The sequence below is a fragment of the Malurus melanocephalus genome, unplaced genomic scaffold (genome assembly GCF_030028575.1).
Source record: "Malurus melanocephalus ecotype Western Australia unplaced genomic scaffold, MMel_1.1 scaffold_279, whole genome shotgun sequence".
Lineage (NCBI taxonomy): Eukaryota > Metazoa > Chordata > Aves > Passeriformes > Maluridae > Malurus > Malurus melanocephalus.
Window position 1 is genome coordinate 586,562 of NW_026623511.1, and position 24,675 is coordinate 611,236.

Here is a 24,675-nt window from a genome sequence, read left to right on the forward strand (position 1 = left end):
AAAAAAAAAAAAAATTAAAAGGAAAAAAAAAGAAGAAAAAAGAAAAATTAAACAAAACAAAAAACCCAAAGGACCAATACAGCCCATTTTGTAAGGATTTTCAATGTTTTGTAAAGTATTGGTCCACGTGTTGTATTTTGTAGCCTTTCTAGTTCTTGGGCTTTAGTTCTCCCACTCTTGTATGTATGCATACTGTAGTTACACATTAAAGTCATGACATGCAGCACGTGCCACTGTGCTTCTTCTCTCCAGTTCTGTCCTGGCCAGTTGGTGTCTTCCAAAGTCTGTTCCACCCATCCAAAACCTGCAGTTTTCCAGTGTGTTTTGGGCACTGCCTGCTGAAAGCAACTGGGTTTGTTCTCTAGCATGAGATCAGTGGGCAGATGTAATGACTAGACAGGGCCTTGTTTTGAAGTGCAATAGAAAGGACAGTTGTGTGGAAATAGAAATGGTTTAGTTGCAAGTTCATCAGCAGAGTTTGTCTCAGGAGTCTGCAGCAGAGGGATACAGTGTAGACAGCCATCAGCTTTATTTCTAGTGCCTTTCACCCTGCTGTGATCTCCCTGCAGCTGGGATCTACCCAAGGTTGTGCTTAGCTGTTGTAGGGCAAGGCAGCTTCAGTGTTGTTAATATTGCAAGGTCCTTTAWCCTAGCAGATGCTAGGAAATAAGAGCTTCAGTGCTTTCTTTTTACATAACATCACTAGTTTGTTAAAGCTAAGGTGRCTGCTGTGGTGTGGGCAGAGAGGTCATGATTTCCTACTTGGGTTTAAGGGGCCCTGTACCTGGCTTTGCATTTGCTGCATGGAGGAAAAAAACAGCTCTGAGGGACCACTGAGCCAGCTCTGCCAGTAGATGGCTACTCAAAGGGAATTTTCTCTCTGTCTGTTCTAGGCATTAGTCACCTCTGTGTCAAGGAGTAGATTGTGGCCAGATCCTGCAATTCCCTGGCATTCCTTTCAGCAGTTGTGCTGAAACTGAGCCTTTTGAAGTTGGAATTTTTTGATTCTGCTGTTGCTTCTCCTCCTCCTGTTGGCTTAGGATACAGAGAATTATCAGCAACCAGTTTATCTGGTCTAGGTGCCATTGGATTTTTTTCTTCCACTTAAGTCTAGCAAACCATGTGCAGAGCTTACTGCCTTGTGCTCATGGCTCAGAAGAGTTTCTGGTTATGTACTGAAGCTSCTGTACATGGCTGGTTCTCTTCAGGCTTTAAGAACTTCTAGGCTGGTGTAGAGATCCTGGAAGGTGGACAGAACTCAGCCAAGATCCCAGTTACACAAGGTGGGCAAGTAGGATGCAGGCCACTGCATTTAATATCCTCCTTGGCTGCCAAATTTTATGAACAGTCAGGGCAGTCAGGTGTAGAAAGGAGGTATTTATTTATTCTACAAGAGGTGGAAGGCTTTCCACAAATCAAGCACACCAAGAAGTAAAAAAGCAAGTTTTACACACCACACTTTACCTAAACCCCCTTCTAATACCTAGTTACTGCCTGCCTAATGCAGTCATTTAGCTTGTGCAACTTCATGTCACACTTGTCACTGCGCCTGCCTGGGCCTCCTCAGGGGTGCCTGGTGGTCACTGGTGGTCATTTGGGGCGGTGCCTTTATTCAAGTTTCAGCTCAGGACATGCAGAACCCAAGGCTGAGTACCAAATAAGATTTGATCTGTAGCTCTGGTGGCTTCTTAAACARTTGCCAGGTTTTCATAAGCATTAAGCAACACCTGTTTAATACATCCTGTAATATCTATTTGTATTCAAAAGAGGGGTTAAAGATGAGAATGATACCATCAGCTTCCATCTGCAACAGAGATCAATGGATGGGACAAAGAATTCTGCTTAAAAACATCAATTTCCCCCTCTGAAAGTTTTTGAAATATTTTATTAAAAACTTCCACATTCTTTTGGCTGCTATTGTTCCTAATTATACTTAAATCTTGGAGGTAGCTGTTTCGTTATTCTCCACATTTTGATATACAGTCCTAACACTGAAATAAAAAGCAAACAGGTTAGTATTAACAAGACAATTACAGGATGTAGCATTTTATTAAGAATTCCTGGTGCTGTTGGAGAACATCTCAATAAAATATCCCACCAATGGTGATTTCCATCTCTCATTACTCTTTCCATTACTTGATGGATTTCTCTGGAGTCATGATGGACAGTAATCAAAGCTTTTCTACTATTCCCTTTAGGTTATTTTAATAGCCTTTGCAAATTTTTATGTTGTAGCAATTTCTTTACTAATGTAAGGCTCATACCCATTAGGGTGAGGTTGTATACTTGAAATAAAGTTACAGTTTGTTTTTATTAGTTAGAAGAAACTTACTGGGGGTAGGATATTAAAATCACAGTGTCTGATCAAGGTAAATTTACAAACATGAAGATGAGAATGTGATTTAATTCTAAGAACCCTTGTTCTATACAGCTGCTGACATCTATGGTATATAATTTTTTTATGGGCCCATACTCTGTTGTTCTATCACATAAATTTTGCTTCCATTATTGACCATGCCTAGAGCAATAATAGGATGAATATCATATACTTTATACTTTGGAAAATACTTAACACAAACTAAATATAGGTGAAAGGTTTAGTGTCATCATCAGCTCCTGCTGCCAGATATTTACTCTGAATCTCTTTAAGGTTTGAGCTACCAGCTGGGTTTCTGCCCTCTTAATCTGGAGAAGGAGCAGCTCTTGCCTTAAATTTCTCATGCTGACTGAGGGAATCCTCTGCTGTTCTGGCAACGTATGTCTGCCTTCCTAAAACAGCCATTAGTAGGGCTGGGGTTTCTTAAGGCCTCTGGAAAACATGGTATACTCTAGAGCTCTCAAGGTACAGTAAGACCACTCAAAACCACCTTTGTGCTGTGAAGATACTTCTTCCTGTAGAGGTAGCCAAAGATCTATGAGCTGTATGAGGGACAAGTGACCAYAGTCTTGGCATCTGTCCTCTCTGCTGCAGAGGAGGTGGCCAGAGGCTGACCCATCTCTCAGGATCTGTCCCCAGCAGGTCATGTCCAGGGRCACTGAGGTTGCTATTGTACCAGCTCTAGCAGCTGATGCAAAATCCTTTTCTGTCCATAGCGCACATGCAGAGCTTGCTGCTCCCTTCGACTCAGTTTCTCATAAGCCTCCTTGTTATTTAGCAAGTCCTGCTCTGCTCTCAGGTCTGTCCTGTAGGACTCCAGGGTCAGCAGCACACTGTCATAAAGGAGCTTCTTGCAAGGGGTTTTAAGTCGGGAGAGAGCCTCATTTGAAAGGGTAGAGTTTTCCTCTTCCCCACTGTCGTCTTCCCAGCCRTCTTGCTCCTTATACTCCTTGAATTCTTCTTCTGACATGCACAGCACCTGTCATGACCCAGGCAAAGGGATAAGTCAGTGTGAATACATCAGGCTTTCTCTTCTGGGCAAGAGAGGAGACATGTGGAGTAGCTTGGTTATTCCTCAGCTGCACTAYAGGTTAAGAGACTAGAACTGGCTTAGATACTTAATTCCAAGTAATTGTGGGTTAGATGAACCTGTTAGTGACAGTCTGGTAAAACATCTCAGCTGTCACTTACAAAATCTTAGAACAGCAGTGGCTGTAGAGCCATTTAAGACAAGTAGGTGAGTACACATGGGTGGCTAGTTCAGCACCTGGGAGCTGGGCAGCCACACCCTTTGCCACTGTTCACACAGGRTTATTGGYRCCAAACTGCCYACACATGCTTGTCCCCTTCAAGGTYTGCCCAGCTRTGCTCTGTGCTCTCYTTGTGTAGCTCTTGCCCCACCTGGCCATTCTTACCTTGAGGGTCATGGACAGCTCTTCTTCTGTCAGCACTTCATCCCAGCCAAGCACAAAGGCACCTTCCTCCCCCACCATCTCCAGCTGGCACAAGAAGTCCCACTGCTCTGAGACCAGCTGCTGCTGTGCTTCACTTTTGGCACCTGTTTTGAAGAGAGCAGAGCTGTGAATACAGACGGGATGGCAGTGGAGGGGGAGGGTGAATGGAGAAGAGGAAAGAGGTTGCAGAAAACCAAGGCATAGCCCACCACCTGAARTGCTGTGGAACAGGCTTATTTTTCACGTCATTCTTGATCTCTATTTAAGGAAGATCCCTGCCCCATCCTCTCCCACTCGGGCTGTGGGTGCCACTCACGCTGCAGCGCTGCCCTGCGCAGTGTCACCATCTGGATGTCGGCCGTGTCGTGGGTGTTGCCAGGGTAGGGCTCTGCGAAGCCGTACATGTGCAGCAGCTGCCAGTTGGCCATCTGCCCGTATGTGTTGAAGATCTCCTGTCCTTTCCTCACAGGCTGCGTTGTAACCATTCTCAAACATTGCTGCAAGCAGGGAGGGAGAACTGTKCTGATCCAACTGCTCAACACAGCATTTCAGAGAGCTCAAATGACCCTGAGCTCCTCTTAACAAACACCAAACATGCAGCAGGCTTCGTATTAATGAGATTGCTGCCGTGGGCTGAGACCCTGCCTTGCCGTGTCCCCATTCCCAATGGTCTCACAGAAAGGCTGTGACAATGCCTGGCACAGCAGCTTTGCACTCACAGGAGAATATTCCAGGTTGGCATTGTGGTTGGCCACATGATTCAAAATATCTGCTACAGGCACCATCATGGGAGGATTGGGCACCTTCTCATCTTCATCCTCYTCCTCCAAAGGTTCCTGAAAGCTAACATGGGGGAGATGAAGACAAGCTGATGGTACACATGGGTTGCACAGGGCAAGCTTCACCTTCTACTTAAGTTTTTGTGACTTCTAAGATAACCTGTAATCCTCATCCCTTGTCCTTGCTYCTTGCTGGAGCAAAGCCCTCACTTCTCACCTGTAAGCCATGACAAATGCCACCAGTTCCTTATACAATTCCACTGTATGCAGTTTGGGGTCAAAGATCTTGGGGTGGGACTTCATGAAGGGCAGGATGATGGAGTTGTATTCCAGGTGGATGTTAGCTAGATCCTTGTCYACAGCTTCTGGGATGCCTGTGCCCTGCAGGAGCCTTGTTCGCTCTTCTTCAGGCCTGTTGCAAGCAAAACAGCAAGTTCTTCTCCATCTGTGCTACAGTCAATTGTCTATATACTCCTTCTTTCTTAAAAATCTCCGCTTCCCCGTGCTCTCCAGATCCTSATTCTCTAGTTCTGCCTGTAACTAATTCCCAGAAGGCCCCTCAGGCTCCTGCCAGTGCCAGTACAGCACTAGAACTGCTGGATTGGGGTCYCCCCCAGGACTCTGCTCAGCAGCCCCAGGCCTGTGCCTGCCTTCAGCTGTAAGACTGAGCCTCCCCCTTGCCCCCCTTGCTTTCACCTTACCAGAACATGGGGTGATCCAGGCTCCGGAAGTCCTGCCAGAGGGAGAAATACGGCTGCCAGTGGGAGTTGCTGGCTGTGTACTCGTGTAGCAGGGCCAGCAGCAGAGGGATCCAACCGGACTGGCTCTGCAGGGACTCCTGGGCTACAGAAACAGACATGATGGAGAAAACCTAAGTTGTTCTGTGTTTCAGAACCAAAACTTGGTATGACAAGCCTCCATACTTGTCTTCAGCCATACTTGTCTTCAGCCTGGAGGCAGAGGTTGAGCTTTTATTTTGGTTTGTCTTGGGTTTGTCCTAAGCTGAACCAGGACTATAAGCTGCTTCTCTGGAGTGGATAACTCTCCCAAGCCCCACTGCCTTGCCCTCCTCAGCTTGAAGCTCTGGGTGCCTACAGCAACCAAGGAACTGTTATTTTTCCTATCAGTGCCACGACGAAACCAGCATGGATGAAAGCAGCATTGTGTACATGCCTATCACTTAGAAGTTGGAGATGTTGCACTAATGAACTTTTCTCCCTCCCCAACACAGATCTGGGCTCCCTTAGGGAAGCAAGGGCGTGCCCAGCCCTCCCCTTTCCTACCTGGTATCTAACAGCCCTACAGCATCCTGCAAAAATCAGGAACGTTCCCCAGGCTTTACCACAGACCCATTTACTCCTTTAAAAGGCAACGCAGACTCAAGTGACACAAGAAGGTTGCACTCACCTTCCTGCAAGAGTGCGTGGATGGACGTGGTGTGCTGGGACAGCAGGGCCGTGCGAGGGATGGTGAACAGCACCTCTCCCGCCTCCAGATCCTCGGCGGCCAACATCCCGTACCCCGCCACCGCGCCCTCCCTGCTCAGSCGGACCTGGGGCCAGAGGGAGCGGTGAGGGGTACAGCGGAGAGACCGGGGCGGACTTGGGGGATGCCCGGGCCGGTCCGCGGTGCCTCACCTTGGGGTTCAGCTCCACCCCRGCCCGCCCGCACCATGCCAGGAACCCGGAGAGGGGATCGCCACTACCCTTCTCCTGGGCGCCGCTCTCGACCGCCGCCTGKGGATGGAAACATGGTCTGAAGGGGAAGGAGCCATGAGGCCGATMGCGGATCCCTTCAGTACCGCCGTCCCAAGGGGCCGGAGTGTCCCCAGKCCCCCGAGAGCCCCCGGCTGCCCCCGTACCTTGAACCTCTTGGGCGCTGACGCCATGACGCTGCCAACACGTGGTCCCGCACCACGTGGTCCCACTCGGGCTCTTCCGGGTGGGCGGGGAGCTCCGCCCCCATGGGCCGGGCTGACGGCGGCCTGAAAGGGACAGGGAGGGCCGGGGGAGCAGCGGCGGGTGCGCGCCCGGGAGCCGCCGGTTTGGGTGTYGGGGTGTCACAGCACGGCTCTGTAGGGTCCACCCTCCGAACACCTCTCCGAAGGGGCTGGGTCCTAATGGTGCCTCTTCGTGGGATCCAGGGACCATCACCCCGGGGTCTGGGGAGCTTTTGGGGTCTCTGAGGGGTCTGGGGGCGATTTAGGGACTCCCTGGGGGGCTCATCAGGCCCCTCCCTGTACCCTGCTGCCTCCGTTCCGCCCTGGAGCTTCCCCCTCATTGCCCACCCCGGGGCCGGTGCACTTCGGGGGGATGTGGTGCCTCCGTGGCTGCCGTGGGGGCRCATAGCGCTGTGGTCACAGCCCCAGATATGGGTTAAAAAGAGCGGGCTCTAATTAATCAGGATAATTAAGCTTGTGCTCTTGTTCAGTCGACACGCACACACTCCCCACAGTATACGGGCTCTGATCTCCTCTGCAGGGCGGTCCCGAGGCCGCTGTTCCCCCGGCTCACAGTGCTGTCCCCAGCCGCAGCAGAAGGGGGGCTGATGCCACCACTGCCTGTTCTAATGAAGCCAATTAGTGTGCCCGAGGTGTTTGAAAGCGCCCCARGGGCTCTCTGCGGGCTGTCCCTAGGGCTCCCCCACCCCGTCTGCATTTGGGGTCGGCTTTAATCTTCTCCAGCCCCTTCCGAGCTGGCCCAGGATGAGCTGGCAGGGTGGGTTCCCTATGGGGCAAAAAAGCCCCTTCCTGAATAATGGCGAGGAAGGGCAATAGARTATGTGGGATGGCACCTTTAGGTGCCCATCCAAGCTCGGTATCTGCAACCCAATTCCCCGCGGCTGCCTCTCTCCCTCCTTAACGCGCAAAAGCGCCGCTGGGACTCGGATTCGAACCGAGCTGGCTGCGGCCACAGCTCAGGGCACGGATCCTGTGCGGCCACAGCGCAGAGCGGGGACACCACAGCCCAGGGCACGGATCCTGCGCGGCCGCATCCCCCACCGCTGCCTCTGTCCCCCGGCGGGTCCCTCCTGCCCTCTCTGGGAGCGGTGGAGGTTTTACAGCCGCTCCCGCTGCATCCCCCTCCCCTCCCCTCCCTGCCTGCGCATCCCTATGGCACCGGCACCTTCCAGGGCGCATCCCTGTGCCGGATCAGTGCCCAGGGAGATTCCCAGAACCCGGGTGTTCAGTCTGGGGTGCCTCGTTGGGGTGGTGTGGAGTGGAAAACATCAAAATGGGTCCCACGTTGTCCCTCCAATGCTGCAGCAAAGCGGGGTCYCCCCTGCCTGTCACAAACAGGCCCCCCCAGACCCCAAATGTGAGCCTGGATAGCTCAGTTGGGAGAGCATCAGACTTTTAATCTGAGGGTCCAGGGTTCAAGCCCCTGTTCAGGCGGTGGTTTATCCTTTAGGATCATGAAAAGGGAGCCTGTGGGCAGGACCAGCTTCCCTTCCTGCTGCTGGGGCCCTGGGGGGGGCTGTAGGGACTCCAGGGCAGACCTCCCCCCTTCTTTTCCCATCACCAACTCCCCAAGCTCTCCAGAGCTGGCTCCATCCCATCTGACACCCCCCACACCACCGCTCTGTTTTTCCTGACAGCCAGTACTGAGATCTCATGTTGGATGATGGTGTTATTTGGGGGTACACCTGAAAGTGGGGAGAAAGAGGATGGACAGAAAAGGSAGAGGCACAGCAGAGCTGGAGGCAAGGAAGTCCGGGCAGGGTTTGAAACTGAGAGCTCAGGAGTGGCTTCAGGCTGAGAGCGGGGAAAGCTATTGGGGGCACCCTGGGGCTGAATATGGTTTACCCTTATGGAGGTGTGGAGCACCCTCCCTGTGCCTCCTGGTATGCCCAGGCCTTCCCTCACCTTTGGGTGTTCATCATCCCCATCCTTACTCCCCTCGGTACCTGCTCTGAGCTCCATTTTGGGTCCCTGCCCACCCCAACTCAGGCGGATGTTCCCGGGGAGCCATCCCTGGCCCCTTCCCTGGGGGGACAGTGATGTTCTTGCAACAACGCAGCACCCGCATCAACCCGCGAGCTTATTTTATTGTCCTGACAAACTTTGCTTCCCAGCGGCTCCGATCCTTCCACACGCATGTGCCACGGCTCGGGCCGAGCTCCGGCCCACGCCTCCGTCGTCATTCATTTCTTGCCAGCAAGAAAACAAAGAGATAATAAATAGGAAGCTTATTTGCAGGGAGGGCCCGGGAACGGCCTGGGGTCAYGGGCCGGGCTGTGCCTGGCCCCAGCTGGGGCTGGAGGGGGGGCTGCAGGCAGGACAGCCCAGCCCCGGGCCATGCACACTGTGGGGCTGGGGCACTGGGGGGCCTGGGGGATATAGCAATCTCTATTTAATTACATTAAAATAGACTATTTAAAAAAATTATTTCTAGTAGTTAAAAAAGTGTTGTGGTCCATCTGATCCCAGCAGGGTCATGCAGCTGTCCCAAAGGTTTGGGTACGCACTGGCCCGTGTGGGGATGGACCCCAGTCTGCTTCACCCGGGGCAGGCCTGTCTGAGGGCTGGTCTGTCACAACCAGACAGGGTCAGGGTTCCAGGGGTGGGTGCTGGCAGGGCGGCCACCACGGGTGACAAAGCACGACACTGCTCCCTGCCAGCCCCACAGCCGCCACCAGACCAAAGGCAGGGGAGTGGGCGCCCTCCCAGACCCCAGAGTGGGGTCAGTCCCAGGGCTTTAAATGACATGGCAGCAGTTGAACTGCCCCAGCGAGAGGAGGCTCTCCTTGGAGCCGGGCCGGAGCTTGAATGCCAGAGCTTTCTCGCAGAGCGGAAACTGCAGGAGCCTGTCCCGCAGGCTGCCCCCCTTGCTCTTGCCCGGGTCCAGCTTGATCACACTCTCTGCGCCCCCTTCAGGGCCTGAGCTCTCCACCGACTGCTGGGCCGGGCTGGTCTGCTCCCCCTGCCCTAGGGACGCGTCTGCAGGGCTTGGGAGGGTAGCAGGGGCTGTGGCTGCCCCCAATACCTGGGGAACTCCAGCAGAGCTGCTCTGGGGTGACAGGATGGCTCCCCTTTCATTGGAGAACTCTGCTGAAGAGCCCCCAGGCTCTGTGTTCTCCTCCCTCCTTGGGGGSTCAGCTCCATTTCCCTGCAGCACTGGGGGACCCCGGGCCCCGCTCACTCCCTTCCCAGCCCAGGCCGCCCCYGAGCGCCCACCCCGGCCCCCCAGCTCAAGCCCCGGCCCCCAGACCTCCCCGCGGCCGGGCGGGCGGTGGGCACGCAGGAAGGCTCGCATCTGCTCCTGGTTCAGCGAGCTGCTCTTCCTCTCCATGGCGCTGGGCCTCTCCTCCTCCTCCTCGTCCTCCTCCTCCTCCTCACAGATCTGCTGCAGGGCTGGGGTGCTCTTGGTGATGGTGGTRTCAACGGCGGGGACCTTCAGCAGGGTTCCGGTGGGCTGCCGGCTGCCAATGTCCCCTGCGGGGGGCAGSCGGGACCCGCCGGCGAGGCTGCCTGTCTCTGTGAAGGGCAGGAGGCTGCCGGCACTGCCCCCGGAGCCAAACGTGTCTGACAAGTTGGGCCTGAGGAAGGGGAGAGAGGGAGGTGTCAGTACCCAGCCGGGCATCACAAGGGCTGTGGCATGGAAAAGGGCAGGGGATGGGCAGAACCCCTGCCCTGAGGACCCAAGATGCCGGGGAGGGTGACATAGCGGGGCTCACCTGCTCTGCACCTCCTTGGCCAGGTTGTAAACAAGRCTGAGGCGATGGCCCTGCTTCTCCTGCTTCTCCCGCAGCATCCTCTCCGCCAGCAGGAAATACGTGGCTGTGATGTGGTTGTAGCGGTCGGCTTCCAGCGCCCTGTGTGGCACAGAGGGAGTTGCATCAGCACACAAGGGATGTGCTTGGAGGGACCCCAGAGCCCTTTGCAGGGGCTCCCACCGTGGTATCCATCACTCACTCCTGGATGGTGTCCCGATCCGCGATGTTCCCGCACATCATGGCCTGGAGGATGATCTCGTGCTCCTCCTCGGACACTCGCTTGTGGGAGGTGAGGGGCAGCAGGGAGCGGCTGGCAGGGGACGGGTCCACCCCCTGCAGCCACGTGTGGCCCTCGATCTGCTCCAGGGATGCTCGTTGCTTTGGGTCCCGCTGCAGCATCCTGGAGATGAGACTGGGGAAAAGGGTGATGCTGCAACACTGCAGCACTATGGGAACCCCAAAGTAAGCAGCTTTACCCCCTCCTCCCRCCTCAGCTCCCAGGCATCTGCCAGGGCTGAGGCACCCAATGCGGGGGCAGCAAGTTGGGATCTGGGGGTACAGTGAGGGGGTGGTGCTCACTCAGCGCACTGTGCYGACACGTGTGGGGGGACGGTGTAGCGGCAGTCCATGATCATGGTCAGGGTCTCGCTGTCGTTGGCCTCCTGGAAGGGGGGGTGGCCRCACACCAGCATGTAGAGGATGACCCCCAGGCTCCAGATGTCTGCAAGAAGCAGCAGCAGCAATTCAGGTTGCACTCACCGTGGCCCAGGAGAGATTCCCCACTCTAAGTACCTTGGGAGGGGCTGCCCCACCAACCCCTCAGACTGGTCCAGCAGACACCAGTGCTCACTGGGATGCTTCTTGGAGGTAACAAATCCCAGGTCTTACCCCATGGACAGGGGGACCACACTCACACCAAGACAGGGAAGGACCTTCCCATCCCCACAGCCAAGCAGGTCTCAAGGGACTTCACCAAAGCAGTTGAAGTGTTATTACCTTGTCCAGGCAGGAAAAGGAAGGCCAGCCCCAAGCTCTGCTCCCCCCTCTTCCCCCAGTCAYACACTCACCCATGGCACTGTTTCATGTCATTCCTCAGCTTCCTGGTTCCCAAACCCCACCACAACAATCCTGGCATTGGACTGTGCCTTAGGAGACACTGCAGCAATGGGAGAGGGACAGAGGGACATAGCACCRATCTGGGCTCTCCAGCTGTGTGGGGATCCAGCTGGAGCAGGATCGCTGCCCTGTCCTGGAGACAGAGATGGAGCCAGAAGCATCTACAGGCTCCTCCTGCCCAGAACACAAATTCTGCAGATGTGCGGGTTTAGGATGCTGAGCACGCCCCGGGGCGCTCCGTTAATACCTTCAGCTGCTTAAGTCAAGTGTTTGAAAATTTCTCATCTGCGTCGTTTTCTCCCTTCATTTCCCTTTGCAGCGCCACCAGCTTATTTTTCTCCTGCCTCCGTAAGCTATCCCTGTTCTCAGCTCGAGATCTGCCTTTCCCTGAGCCAACACTGGGCTTTTGCCTTTAAGGGCTCGTGTTTTGCTTTGCTAAATCCTCCTGCCCTAATTCCAGCCAGCCAGCCAGCTCGGATCCTGCTTCACTCCCACGTCCCCTCTGTCACAGCAGAGCCTCTTGGAGCCCCCAGCCCAGTTCCCTGTGCCCTGGCACAGTCTCCCCAGGCCCCTGCACCCTGGCCAGGGGAGGAAGGGCACTGGAAGCCATGGAGAGGAAGTGGTTTTCAGGGCGGGGATGGAGCAAAGGAAACTTTCGGAGCTCCTCCACCCAAACAGCAGCATCCCGCACAGATTTCCTTCCGGCCTCACCCCGCCAAATAACCACTAGCGCCAGATTGCTGGCAGCTGTATCCTCACACTGCTTCTCCTGGCGGATGCCACGCCAGGCTCACAGCCTGCTTGGGCTTTTTCCCCTCCCCATCTCACTCTGTGAGATCTCTGTGGATGCCGAGAGGACTCATGCTTTGCCAGGGCAGGGCTGGGCAGCCAAGCACCCAAGAGACAGGGTTGCTCCCTGCAGGGGCAGCAGTGCCACTGGGTGCTCCCAGCGTAAGGGGCCAAGAGTGAGGTGGTATCCAGCTGAAAGGATGATGCTTCAAGCTGGGGACAGGAGGGAGGCAGGACCCCAGGGCACCCCACAGCCCTTACCAACAGCAGGGGCATCGTACTCGTCCCCAAGCAGGATCTCTGGTGCYGAGTAAGCCAGGGAGCCACAGCTGGTGGTGAGCATCTTGCCGGGCTGGAAGCGGTTGCTGAAGCCAAAATCTGTGAGCTTGACCACCCCTTGCTCCTCGAAGAAGACCACATTCTCGGGCTTGAGGTCGCGGTGCACCACGTGGAGCTTGTGGCAATAGGAGATGGCGTGGACGATCTGGGCAAAATAGTGCTTGGCCCGTGGCTCAGCCAGGCCGCCCTCATGCCGCATGATGTGGTCAAACATGTCCCCACCGTCACCCAGCTCCAGGATGAGGTAGAGCTTGGCGTGGGTGTCGATGACCTCGTAGAGGCGCACCACATTGGGGTGCTGCACCAGCTTCATGCAGCGCACCTCCTGCAGGAGCTGCCCTGCTGCCTCCCCCGCCAGCTTGCTCTTGTCGATCACCTTGACGGCCACGCGCTGCCCGGTGAAAACGTGCCGGGCCAACTTCACCACCGCAAAGTGGCCCTTGCCCAGCGTGCGCTCCAGGTCGTACAGCCCCGCGATCTTGCCCTCACCGCAGCCCTGTGCCCCGGCCATGGTGGTGGCGTCAGGTGGGGACAGGCATCAGGCGCTGTGGGATGGACAAGATGCTGAGCAATGTGGGGTGAGGGATGAGGTTCCCCCAAATACCAGGTCCCCCAGCACCATTGACACCAGGACCCCCAGGACATCAGAGTCCCCAGCAGCCTGAGCACCCCTGACACTCCACCTCCMAGTCCCCATCCCGGGATCTAAGCAGCCATCTGTATCCCCCTYCAGTTCCTAGTACTCTGGAGATCTCGATACTTCCATCCTCCATCTCCTGAGTATCCTAGGTTAGCCCATAATCCCCATGTCCAGGTCCCCATCCTACTGAGCAYTCCAACAGCCTCCCTTTCAGTTCCAAGCAGCCTGGACAACCCGATACACCCCCCCACACACACTTCCTAGCACTGCAGGACATCCTGATACCCTCTCCTCCAGGTGTCCAGAACTGCAGCACTCTGGGCACCCCAGTACCCTTTGCCTCCAGTCCCTCATCACACTGAGCCCCTATACCCCCGCTCTCCTGGTTCCCAGCAGCCTGAGCACTCCATACCTCTATCTCCAAATCGCCCGCATCCCTGTCAACCCATACTCCGAGATCCCAGCATCCTGGGCACCCCAATAATACCAGCCTCCAAGTATTCGGCATCCTGGAAACCCCAATATGGTCACGTCCACTCCCCGGCACCTTTGGGCACCCCCATACCTCCATCTCCAGTCCCCAGCAMGCCGGGCCACCCCCATATCGCCAACCTTCAGGTCTCCAGCACCYCTGTCACTCCCCTATGCCCATCTCCAGTCCCCAACATCCGTGGCACCGCTACGCCCTCACCTCCAGACCTCAGCACCTGGGCACTCCCAAGCTCCCCCTCCAGCGCCCCGGGTAGCGCGATACCCACCCCAGTCCYTGCCCCTGCCCCCGGTGCGCCCCGGCGGAGCCGCACTCACCGGGGCGCGGAGCTGCGGCCGCCGGGGCTGCGGTGCCCGGGCGCGCCCGCCCCGCTGACGTCAGGGCGGCTCCGGGATCGCGCCTTAAAGGGCCCGGCCCGGCGGGGCTGAGGCTGGGGCAATGCTCRTCGCACTTTCTGAGGGGCAGCTCCGGCGGCCCGGGTCGTTACTGCCTGTTTGGGGTAGCGGGGACTCTGTCGGCCTTAGCGGTAACGAGGGCTGGTGGTGAGCTAAATGAGCAGCCCGCCTGCCTGGATGCTTCCAGGAGGAGAAGGAGAGCCCCCAGCCAGAGCTTGTCTCCCGAGGGTCCTGCCGTTGGGAGCTCCTGCCCGGGATGCCCGCTCACGGGCATCTCTGCTGTGCCACTGACCCACTCCATCGCCCACTCCCACCCTCGCTGGAGCCTCAAACACTGAGCCGGGAGYGCAGCCCTGGCCCCCCTTTCCCCCTCGCTTTAAGCCTTCTTTTCCTGGAAGCGGCCCGGCGAGCGGCCGGCCGCCTCATTTAGCTCGTTACTGGCCATCGGGATGCGCACAAAGCAGATGTTGCTCCTGCAGATTAAAAAGCTCTCAGCGCCCTCGTTCCCGCTAATGCCTTCCCAGAAGTCCTGGCCCGCGGCCCCGCCGGCTGCAAACAGCCCCTAATGAGCTGTRCTGAGGGCTCCGTGCGGGGACTGGTGTCAGCGGGGACCGGGGGCAGYGCGGATCCGGGGCCCCCAGGGCTGGGGATGGAGGAGCTGGGCTGGATGGGACACTCTGCACCCACCTGGGCCTTGGGAATGGAAAGGGGCTGCCTTTCCCCTGCCTCTTGCCCATGATGAGTGTGTCCAAGCGTGTGGGGTGTGGGAGGCATCCCCTGCTGTGGCAGGGCAGTCCTGACTGGGTGTTGTGCCATGGAGCACCCAGATGGGTGCTGAGTGTTTCCAGCAGCAAATGACACATGGCAGATGAGCTCCTCGCTGGTCCTGTGCCTGCTCAGCCTGTCCCTCAAATGCAGGAATCAGATCATGCTGGGACAGGGAATGTAGGAGCAGAGGAAGCCTCCCAAGAGCCCCAGGGGTGGTGCTGCAGCCAGGAGCAGCGGCTCACGCTCTGCTGGGGATGTGMTGGGAGGCCTGGCAGGATCCTCCTGGTCTGCGAGCAGCCCGGTGAGGGCAGAGCCTGGGCTGTCAGCCTTCTCTGCTAGCAATGTCACAGCCTGCTGAACCCTTCCTGTGTCTTATTTCTCCAATTCTTTGCAGGGCTGAAGTCACTCAAGGCCACAAGCATTCCCCAAAGGAGCCTGGCCCTAGGGAGATGCAGGTTTTCCAAACGAGTCATAAGTAAGAGATGAGCAGTTAGCACAGGTGGAAGCCTGAAGGATCTGCAGATGGCGAGTGGTCAGGAACTGGAGGACTTCTGGAGGCTCTGCACTATGACTGGATGCTTGCCAGGAGATACAGATAGGCAACATTCCCTTYGAAAAAAACAGTCAGGCTTGGCATCGTTTTGGTGAGGAGACTGTAGACCTCTTATTTCTCTATCAGGGAGCTAGGAAATGTCCTCAGGCTGCAGCCTCAATGCTSCTCAAGCATGGCTGGAGAGGGAAGTGAGCTGGAAAGGGAAGTGGGCTGGAAGGACGGTGGGGATCGCTTCCAAGAAACTTGRGAGTTTAGAATTAACAGGAATCTGTTCCTTCCTCCAGCTGTATGATGCACAAAGCAGAGTCCCCCCTCCCAAGCATCGCCCCACTGGCTGCCTCTCCATCCACACAAAGCCCGTTTTCCAGAGACTCCCACCTACCTGGTAGTTAGTAGAGTCATGTGGCTGCAGCACTTAATTAATAAAAAGCCGATATAAATCCCGGTAAGCATGTGGGGAGGAGGACACTGAGGSAGAGAGCGGTAGCAGCGCTTCCAGCGAGCTGGGTGGAGCAGCGAACGGCAATCCCCCTCTCCGCTCGGAGAGGTCAGTGCTTACCATGGGAAGGGTCTTGGGAGTGTGTGGGATGTGACACCCGTGGCTGTGGAGTTCCCCACAGRGCAGAGGGGTCTCTCCTAGCAAAGAACTGGGTGATTTTGTGGGATGGGGAGATGAGGAGTGGCCAGCATTGGGCTGCTGGAGTCAGGTTTGGAACCTCAAGGCTGTCAAAGCTGCAGGCACAGGGTTTYCCAGGATCTGGCTGACAGCAGCAACTAGGATATTACCTCCTGATCACTTTTATTTTGCTCCCTAAGAGGTCATCTGCTTTTTAGAGCCTTAAGGCCCTCAAAACCCACAGCCCGACCYTGCAGCTTCTCCTGTCCTCCAGCCATGTGCGCCGTGGTCCTTCTCCCTGCCCAGCACTGATTCTAGTAGAACTTCCAGGCTGAGAGCCTGRCAGGAGCCATGTCAGATGTTTTGGCCACACACTCTGCACCTCACYGGTCTGGTGGCTGCTATGTGTGGGGCAGAAGATCCTGAACTGATGCAAAAAATACCAAATCTCAGTCCATTCTCTGCTAGTCGTCCCTTTATGTGGGGGAGGTCATGAATGTGCTCACATGTGGGCTGCCCCACAGCACATGAGATTAGCTTTGCAGGGTCCTGCTCCCAGGTGTGTGTGGGCCCGAAAGTGGCTCTCAACTTCCAAGGGAGCGAACAACTGGGAGCAGTGGCTGAGCTGGCAGAGGCTGCCCCTCGCTGACACGGTGCTTCTCAGCCGGGGTGGTGATGGCAGTGGAGGGATGGGCCAGGCTGCCTGCTGGTGGGCTGATGCTGGTCGGGCCCCTCTGCACAGGTTGTCCCCCAGGATCATGCTGAACGTGCTGTTGCTGTGCTGYGGGCTGCTGCACGGGGTCCAGGCTGTCCTGGATCTCAGGACTGCTGACCTCAGCTGTGGCCACCTGCAGAAGGTGAGCGGCGGGCTGGAGAGGGTGGACAGAGCCCACCAGGCCAGCCTGCAGCAGAAAGTCAAGGAGGTGTCTGCGGAGCTGGCAGGTGAGTCCTTTGGCCCTCTGCTCTCCACTGACCCCCACCAGCTACTGGCTGGAATGTCCAGGGCCCCAAAACTGAAGTGGGGATCCCACACCCAGAGTTAGGGGATCTCCTTAAAGCAGCACAGCTTCTCCTCTGGGCTCTGGCTAGTGAGAGCAGCCTGGCAGCTCACAGGGAGTGGGGCCTTTTTTTTTTTGTGGGGACCCACGACCACAGGGAGCAGAATTAGACCTGCCAGCAGCCTCCTTGTCCAGCCTCTCTGTATCTCACAGGAGCTCTCCCAAGGCTGGGGTTTGAGCAGGTGGCCCTGGGGGTCCAAGAAGCTGAYGGTGACCTTGTGCCAAGAGGCGGCGTGCTGGAACCACAGGTATTGTCCCCTGAGCTTTCTCATAGACACCTCAAAGAGTGTGGTGGCCTTGGGACTGGGGAGTGTCCCTGGAACTGGGGAGGTTTGGAGTCCAACTGCTGCCTGGGATACGACTAATTGTCCATCACCTGAGGAGATGGGATGAGCTGAGGTTGCCCAGATCTGCAAGGGCTCCAACACACAAAGGAGAGTGATCCATGCCTGTGCTCCTGCAACTCATTTAATTAGCCTCAAGCTCAGCCCAGGAAGCTTCTGCAGAGTAGGATCTCACTAGGCAGTGCAGTGTGTGCCTGGCTCAGCCCCCAGTGCCTCYGTTTGGGCAGAAGGCACAGCACAGTTCGCTGAAGTCCAGAATAAATGTGCAGAAAGGTCTTGAGACACCTTGCATGAGGCAGCAATGCCTGCAGAGTCCACAGGGCTCAGCAGTGATTTCCAACAGAAAACAGAGCCCAGAGTTGAACACGACAGAAGCCTCTGCTGCTGGCAATGCCAGGTTTCAGCAGCCACTCTTGGCACTCTCTTTATTGCTGGCACAGTGGTCCAGCACCAGCTCTTCCCCTCCTCTTTTCCCTCTCTCCCCTGCAGGCATCATCCACAGAACTGCAAGCTGCGGGCCGTGAGGAGCGCTCTCCCCGCCGCTGCGTCCGTCTCCTGGAGTCCTGCCTTGGCCACCAGATCCCCTGCTGYGACCCCTGTGCCACCTGCTACTGCCGCTTCTTCAACGCCTTTTGCTACTGCAGGAAAATCAGCACCAATCTCCCCTGTGGCAAGAACTAGCGCCCGTGGGGTTGCTAGCCCCTTGCTCCCATGTGTGCCTCCTTCTCTGCAGCTCCAATAAACCAGCCCTTTGCAAAAGTCACTGKGGAGTGGGAATGGTGTGATGTGTCCAAGGTGAGGGTGCTGTGCACAAGCAGGCACCTTGTCCACACAGGCAACACTCCAGGGCACCTCCACATCAAAGCAAATGCGCCTTTTCCAGCTACATAATTGGTGTTTCAGCAGCAGGGGTGCTCCAGGTGATGCTTTGGCTATGCTGCTGCTAATAATAAACCCACAAAACAGGGTTTATTCCTTGGTGTACAGTGAGATGATAATGACACACACCAGAGAGACATAGATTGTTTATAYCAGAGCTGCCCCAGCCTGGGTGCTCAGTGCTATTCCACAAATCCAGCACACACCACCGGGCTTTCCTTGCCATTGTTTAYACAGAGAAGTTCAGGGTTAATAGAGGGGCTGTGCTTGGGAAATTACTCAGATTGATTACCAATTKCCATACAAGTCATGTAACTCCAGGTAACTTCTACTCACGCTCAGGGGCTGGGTCTTCACCTGGGCAGGGTCTTTGGGATCTGTAGGTGGGATTTTTAGTGTTACAGTGAAGACACTTCAGCTTTAGCATACATGGACCTTGAGTATTCCGCCAGCTTAATAAAGCACGCATCAACATCTTATTACATCCTTAGAGCTTGTTCCACGATATTCCTGAGAGAGGGATGCTGGCTGCTGCTTGTTCCACTGATAAAGTCTCCTCTGTTCCTGATTAGGCTTGAAAGTATACAGAGGTCCTACATCAAAAAATATCCTGCCTTAAGACAACCTTGACATATCCCACATTTTGCAACCCCTCTACATCAAACGAAATTACTTTATTTTTTAACAGAGCAGCTCCTGCAGAGCCTTTTACCTGGCTAGGTATTTCCTGACTAACAGAAGTGGTGTCTCGGCAGAGGAGACGACTCTGCGAGCTTTACTTGTGTTCTTCTGCCTGTATCGCTCATGGTGGCGTAKGTGTAGTGGAGAGGAACCCTAGGCTCGGTGCGTAGGGACAGAACTGAGGGACAGCGGGCGCCATCGCCTCAGGCCGTTCCCGCCCCGCGGTGCATGCCGGGAAGGGGCCGCGCCCACGTGACCCGGCGCCAGTCACGTGAGGCGGCGGGCGGTAGCGCTCCGGTCTCGTCGCCGCCGCCATGTCGTGTTTCCCGGAGCTTTATTTTAACGTGGATAACGGGTACCTGGAAGGGCTGGTGCGCGGCTTTAAAGCGGGGGTRCTCCGACAAGGCGACTACGTGAACCTGGTGCAGTGCGAGAGCCTGGAGGGTGAGTGGTGGTGGAGGCCTGAGGCCAGCGGGAGCAGTCCCATTCTCCCCGCCATCCTGAGGGGAATGTCCGGCCTGTGGGCTGAGGGGAGATGGTGGGGGGCTGTGGGGAGGCGAGGGGCTGCCTGGCAGTGGGGGAAAGAGTCGATAGCCGCATTCTTGAAGCACTGTACTCTCTTCACCCCGTGGCTGGGGACGCACTTGGTGTCCCGTCCTGTCCCCCCACCCCGCCTCCGCTGACTCAGTTTCCCGGTCAGCCCGGCCGTGTGATTGCAGCAGCTGACAGAGCGRTTTACGGGAGCTTGGTCTCCCACTGCTTTCTTGAGGTGGCCATGTAGCTGTGCCGTGTGCCCTGCGGGTGTTGGGAGCCTGGTGGGTTTTGACAGGCGTTGCTGGTGAGATGTGTTTGTGCCTTCACTCCGTAAAGGGCAGGGAGCCTTTTTAAGGCCTGAAATAAGGTTATGGGCATAATTTCAGATCCGTAATACTCATGATTAGTTGTTAAAGTGATCGGGTCACTGGGATAGTACCTGATGTTATTGAAGAATCACTAGTGGAAAAAAATCTGGTGCACATCTGAGTAAATTCACCAGTGAATTACCTGTTGCATGTGATCTTGAGATCACTTTTGAGGCTAGTTCTGACTTCCAGCCATCGTCTTGTTTCTAGATGAGTGTGTACAAACTTGGAGAACTCTGAAGATTTGTTTTCTTTATAATGAGTGTGGTGAAGCATTGGCACAGGTTGCCCAGAGAGGTGGTGGATGCCCCATTCTTGCAAGTGTTCAAGACCAAGTTGAAGATGTCCCTGCTCATTGCAGCGGGTTRGACTACGTGGCCTTTAAAGGTCCCTTCCAAGCCAAACTATTCTGCGGTTCTATGATCACATGTGATCAGCTTATCATCTTAATTGTTGGTGCTAAACTGTTCCTTTGATCAGTGACCTGCTTAACAGTTTTTACTCTCTGGTGTCCAGAACCTGGATCACAAATCAGAAAGATTAAAACCAGGCCTCATTTGAAATAAGCTGGAAGTGCACTCATCCAGAGATGTTGGTTGTTTTGATCAGTGGAACTATAATTACTGCATCATTTTTTCTTCCAAGAAACTTTATCTAGACAATCATTACTGAGTGGTTAATTGACATTGACATTGACTGTTTATATGAATCCCTGGCCAGCTGAACCCTGGATGTAAGTTACCTGGATCTGCTCACTCCAGCTAACAACAGAATGGGAACAGAGTGTTGTGTTGTGCCCCAATCTCCACCTTAAAAAAAATCTCAGGATGTTTTTAGGACAGAAGCTCATTTTCCACTTCTTTTTTTTGCAGCTCTTTGCTTGCAGCAGTCATTGTCATTCCTGTGGGGCTGTGGAGCCCAGGGCCTGAAAGAGGGCAGTAGGAGTTACTTCTGCTCTCTTGGTAGTCAGGCATGCCCTGAGCTGTGACTTTTCACCTTTCCTGCAGATAACTTCCTCTTCAGAGTCTTTCTCTTCTTGGAGCTTCTCTTTTTTCTCCCTTTCCTGCTTTCTGAACCAAGCTGCTTAAACCTAGTTCTCCCTTGCAGTGGTGTTGGCTGCATTTGGAATGAGTCACAGGAGTTCCTGTACGTTTGCAATGGTATTGTTGCTGTTCTATCCCCAACAGTTGTGTGGTGGCAGCCACTGCTGTGCTCCTGGTCACGCTTCACTGAGAACCTGAAGGCTCTTCCAAATTCACTGCCAGTCTTGTTCCTCCTTCACTTGGCTTGCTGTGCTTTTAGAGAGGGGTTTTCCTTCAAAGGAGCATTGTTCTTTATTATTTACATAGGTCTCTGATTAGACCATTTCTTTCCTCTGTCTTTTTAATGCTGATTTTCTTATTTCAGTATTTGTTTTCTGTGCTCCACAGACTTTTAATGTGTTTCTTTCTCTCCCAGATGCTCGTCTGCACTAAATCCAGGCAGTGGCTGGTGTATTAGCAGCTGGAATAASTATTGGGCCATAAATTACTGATACATTCTTCTCTACTCTCAGTTTGTTCTTTGCTGCCGCTTGTTGCSTGTAAATCTGGCTCTGCAGTTAGTCCCAGTCCTGGAGCAAGTGATTGCCTTGGCCATGGAGAAAGCCTGAAGGACCAAGGCTGATCCGGGTCTGGCTCTGGGAATTGAATATCTGGCTTGTGCTTCTGGGTCTGAAATGCCGCTCCCTCTCATGYGCCCAGATAAGTCTGGAAGCATAAAGGGATTGACATGTCTGCTTCAGGACTTGGGCTGGCAGTTCAGTGCGGCTGGAAGGGAGGAAATCATGCTTTTTCTGAGTGATCCACTGTTGTCCTTGCTTGTCTGATCACAAGGTAACCTAATCCAAGCTCTCCCTTGTAGCTGAGTCAGAAACAGAGAGCCAAATGGGCTGCCTGTGGTCAGGCAGGCTCCTGAGCTGGCCTTAAGAAGTGCAGAAAAATATGTCAGGGTTTGAGGGGTGTGTGTGAGAACTGTTTTGGTTTAGGCTTTCTCTTAAACCCTTTAGCAATAACATGTCTAATCCCTTCTTTCAGCTCCAAAAGTCCTGGTGCTCTGGTTGTTTCTCAGCACCTGAGCTGGTATCGTTTGGAGCCTGGCTGGTGGTCGCTGTTGTATCCAGTTCCTGCTTCTGACACAAGGTGTCAGTGAAGGACCTGGAGCCGCTTTCTTCTGCTCCAGTGGGGTGAGCATGGATATGTGCTTGAGTGGAATCTGTCTGGGGCAACCAAACTTACAAGTCACCCAGATTTCTACTGTCAAAAGATTGGTGAGTCATTTCCAGCTCCTGAAGCTGTGGTGGCCTGTAAGAAGCTTGATATTCTGTCAGGAGAATGAAAAGCTGTTGATGCAGTTGGACAGTGGTGATGCTTTTAAGCAGAAGAGTTCAGTTTGGGACAGAAATGTGGGTTGTCAACTGGCTTTACTCTTGGGCTGCAAAGTTTCCTTCTCCAAAAAGCATGTGGAGCCCAAGAAGTTCACAAAAGCATCTTGATCCAGGAATGTGTTTACCCTTAGGTCCGTCTTCGTGAGCCTCCTATTGCCACTACTTCTTCTACCTATTGCTTCTACTTCTTGCTTCCACAGCAACAGTGCAGAAAGGTGCTTTCTTTCTGATCTGCCAGTGTTGTAGRGGTGTTTGATGGGTGAAATCCAGCAGCAGGACATGTCACCTAGCTGGGTGATGAAGCTGAGGAGTGGTAGGGAGTTGGTTCAAGCTTKTGAGCCTCTTTTGGGAGAGGCCTTCCAGAGATAGTGCATCTCCAGCACCACCACTCTGTGTGCTTATGCCTCCATATGTGCATTCAGCACAGCTGGGAACTTTGATGCCATGGAAGCAGTGGTGTGCACTTGGAGGAAGGGAATCTGTCCATGGAGTTTGTCTTCTGTGCACCAGGCTGAGTGTGCTTTTGTTTTCATAGTCCCAAGGATCTTTTTCCTCCCCTGCAGGGTGCCATTGGTTTGAGGTGTTCAGCACATCTCCTTTCACTGAGAGAAGAGCAGGAGAGGCTGTGCTACCCCTCTCTTTTCCRTTTTATCACTGTGGTCCTTGAGTTTAGGCCCCAGAAGGCTGGAACTGGGCTTTTCTTTCATTATAACCTCCTCTCTTGTATGGGGATGTTGCAAAGCTCTAGACTCACTTCAGGAGTGCTTTTGGTAGAGCTCATGGTATTCTCCTGGGTGTAGGAGGAGCAGCATAGATCCTTTCCTGTGCAGCTCCTTTGCTGTACTACCAAGCAAGGAGAGGCCACTTGATGGTGCTGAAGTGTGGCCGTGCTTAGGTCCATCCTGAAYTCTGAGAGTGCTCCAGTCTGAACCCGGTGGGTGTAGAAGCCAAGCCATAATGTGATGGGGACCTTTCATTGTCATTCACACAATGACAATTTGTCAATCTCCTGACATCTTGGAGTCCTTTGTGGAAAACTGACCCTTGTGTGCTGGGACTGTCYCCAGGCCCCAAGAGCTTTCTCCTGCCAGGGGAGGCAGAGTCACTCACAGGCATGGTTAGTACAGACCATTCCTGTCTTGTGAATGCTGACTGCTTGTGCAGCAGCAGAACAGTGTCCAAAATGCTGTCCTGCTAATTTCGGTGCTTTGTCCTGCATTGTATATGGGTGTAACTGCTGGCTGTGGCTCTTTCATCAACTGTCCTGTTAAAACAAGCTCCAGRAAAACATAATTTATTGGAATAAAATAGCAGGCACTTCCATAGCCTGCTAGATCATGGCGGCAAACAAACACTGTGGTCATTGGCTTCCTGCAGAGTTCAGCAGAGGCTCTTTGCTGTTTGTTCTGGCCTCCTTTACCAGGCAGAGAGTCGCTTCATAGCTTCTCCTAGCTAAACTTCAAGCAGCAGCTGTGGTCAGCTTCTCAGTACTGGTGCAGCTTCAGCCCTTGTTTGTGTCCTCCCCCTTGTTAGATGATGATGGTGTTTGGGTTTCCTGGCWGGTATTCCTGCTCGGCAGCCTGTCAGTGCTTTCATCCTGTTGTTTTTCTTCAGCTTTCTGCTCCTGTAGCACGAGACTGTTTTTTGTCCTGTTACTTTTAGTTTCTGAGTGATTTGTTGCCTCTCCTTCAACCCCTGCACTAAGTGCTGGGTTGATGTCTTGCATTGGACTTCTGAGGTTACAGAGTGACTTAGAGCAGTCTGCTTTTGGAGGGGGAGAAAAGCTTATTGGGTGTGCAGGCAGATGAGGAGGGGTTACCTTGCCTTTTGGACAAATTGGGAAAGTGCTGCCTGATTGAGGGGCCCCGAGTGGAACACAACCTGACTGCTGTGTGTGAAGCTCTGAGTGGAGTGAGTTCAGCCAAAGAAGGCATGGGCTACAAATACAGGCTGCTGTTTGGCACTGAGGGCATCTCAAACTGGTGAAAAGTTAGAGGTGAGATAAGGATGGAGAAAAGAGCCAAAGACRAAGTTTCTGTGACCTAACTGTGGCCAGATGAATTTGCTGCCTGATAACAGAGAAGAGGTGAGTTGGTGGTGTGCAACCACAGGAAAGGTCTTAAATTCTACAGAGAACAAAAGGTCTCTGAGTTCTTCTTGAGCGAGATTTCAGAGAATCAGCTTCAGGAGTGTCTGAGGTGGCTATAAACAGACCAAACAAACAGCAACAAGGCAAATGGTAATGACTGCAGCCTCCTGAAGGGAGAYGTGGGCGATGTAACTCATCTGCAGACTGCTATGTAATCCCTCAGCTACTTTACTGCCTTCAGCCTGGGAGATGGCAAATTATATTCT

At 54.3% G+C, this 24,675-nt stretch overlaps 4 protein-coding genes and 1 non-coding gene across 7 annotated transcripts in view; 3 read left to right on the forward strand and 2 right to left on the reverse strand.

The window, feature by feature from the left end:
- Positions 1-746: 746 nt before the first annotated feature.
- Positions 747-6,545, reverse strand: SETD6 (SET domain containing 6, protein lysine methyltransferase). Its single transcript, XM_057376467.1, has 9 exons — positions 6,472-6,545; positions 6,248-6,346; positions 6,018-6,162; positions 5,312-5,453; positions 4,828-5,022; positions 4,551-4,674; positions 4,148-4,328; positions 3,793-3,935; positions 747-3,356 (listed from the first exon to the last, which is right to left on the reverse strand). Exons 1-9 carry the CDS (start codon positions 6,496-6,498, stop codon positions 3,045-3,047), a joined length of 1,368 nt encoding a protein of 455 aa, XP_057232450.1. The 5' UTR covers positions 6,499-6,545; the 3' UTR covers positions 747-3,044.
- A 1,386-nt stretch (positions 6,546-7,931) lies between these two features.
- TRNAK-UUU (transfer RNA lysine (anticodon UUU)) lies at positions 7,932-8,004 on the forward strand. The gene has a single exon. It is a non-coding gene; the product is annotated as a tRNA-Lys (tRNA).
- Positions 8,005-9,167: 1,163 nt separating this feature from the next.
- On the reverse strand, positions 9,168-14,068 carry LOC130579570 (SNF-related serine/threonine-protein kinase-like). 3 transcript variants are annotated; one of them, XM_057376474.1, is made up of 6 exons: positions 14,017-14,068; positions 12,492-13,114; positions 10,905-11,046; positions 10,525-10,737; positions 10,287-10,424; positions 9,168-10,148 (listed from the first exon to the last, which is right to left on the reverse strand). In XM_057376474.1, exons 2-6 carry the CDS (start codon positions 13,078-13,080, stop codon positions 9,308-9,310), a joined length of 1,923 nt encoding a protein of 640 aa, XP_057232457.1. In that variant the 5' UTR covers positions 13,081-13,114; positions 14,017-14,068; the 3' UTR covers positions 9,168-9,307. The 3 variants fall into 3 exon arrangements, with proteins under 3 accessions (XP_057232457.1, XP_057232459.1, XP_057232458.1); XM_057376476.1 differs by having other exon boundaries at positions 13,968-14,033; XM_057376475.1 differs by lacking the exon at positions 14,017-14,068 and adding an exon at positions 13,901-13,964.
- Positions 14,069-16,786: 2,718 nt separating this feature from the next.
- On the forward strand, positions 16,787-18,174 carry AGRP (agouti related neuropeptide). The gene is made up of 3 exons (XM_057376488.1): positions 16,787-16,973; positions 17,243-17,337; positions 17,923-18,174. Exons 1-3 carry the CDS (start codon positions 16,790-16,792, stop codon positions 18,112-18,114), a joined length of 471 nt encoding a protein of 156 aa, XP_057232471.1. The 5' UTR covers positions 16,787-16,789; the 3' UTR covers positions 18,115-18,174.
- A 1,075-nt stretch (positions 18,175-19,249) lies between these two features.
- The window catches only part of ATP6V0D1 (ATPase H+ transporting V0 subunit d1), a 32,626-nt gene continuing 27,200 nt past the window's right edge, over positions 19,250-24,675 (forward strand). The window contains exon 1 of the mRNA XM_057376407.1: positions 19,250-19,437. Coding sequence (XP_057232390.1) covers positions 19,308-19,437 — 130 coding nt within the window. The 5' untranslated portion in view covers positions 19,250-19,307. The remainder of the gene's footprint in view (positions 19,438-24,675) is intronic.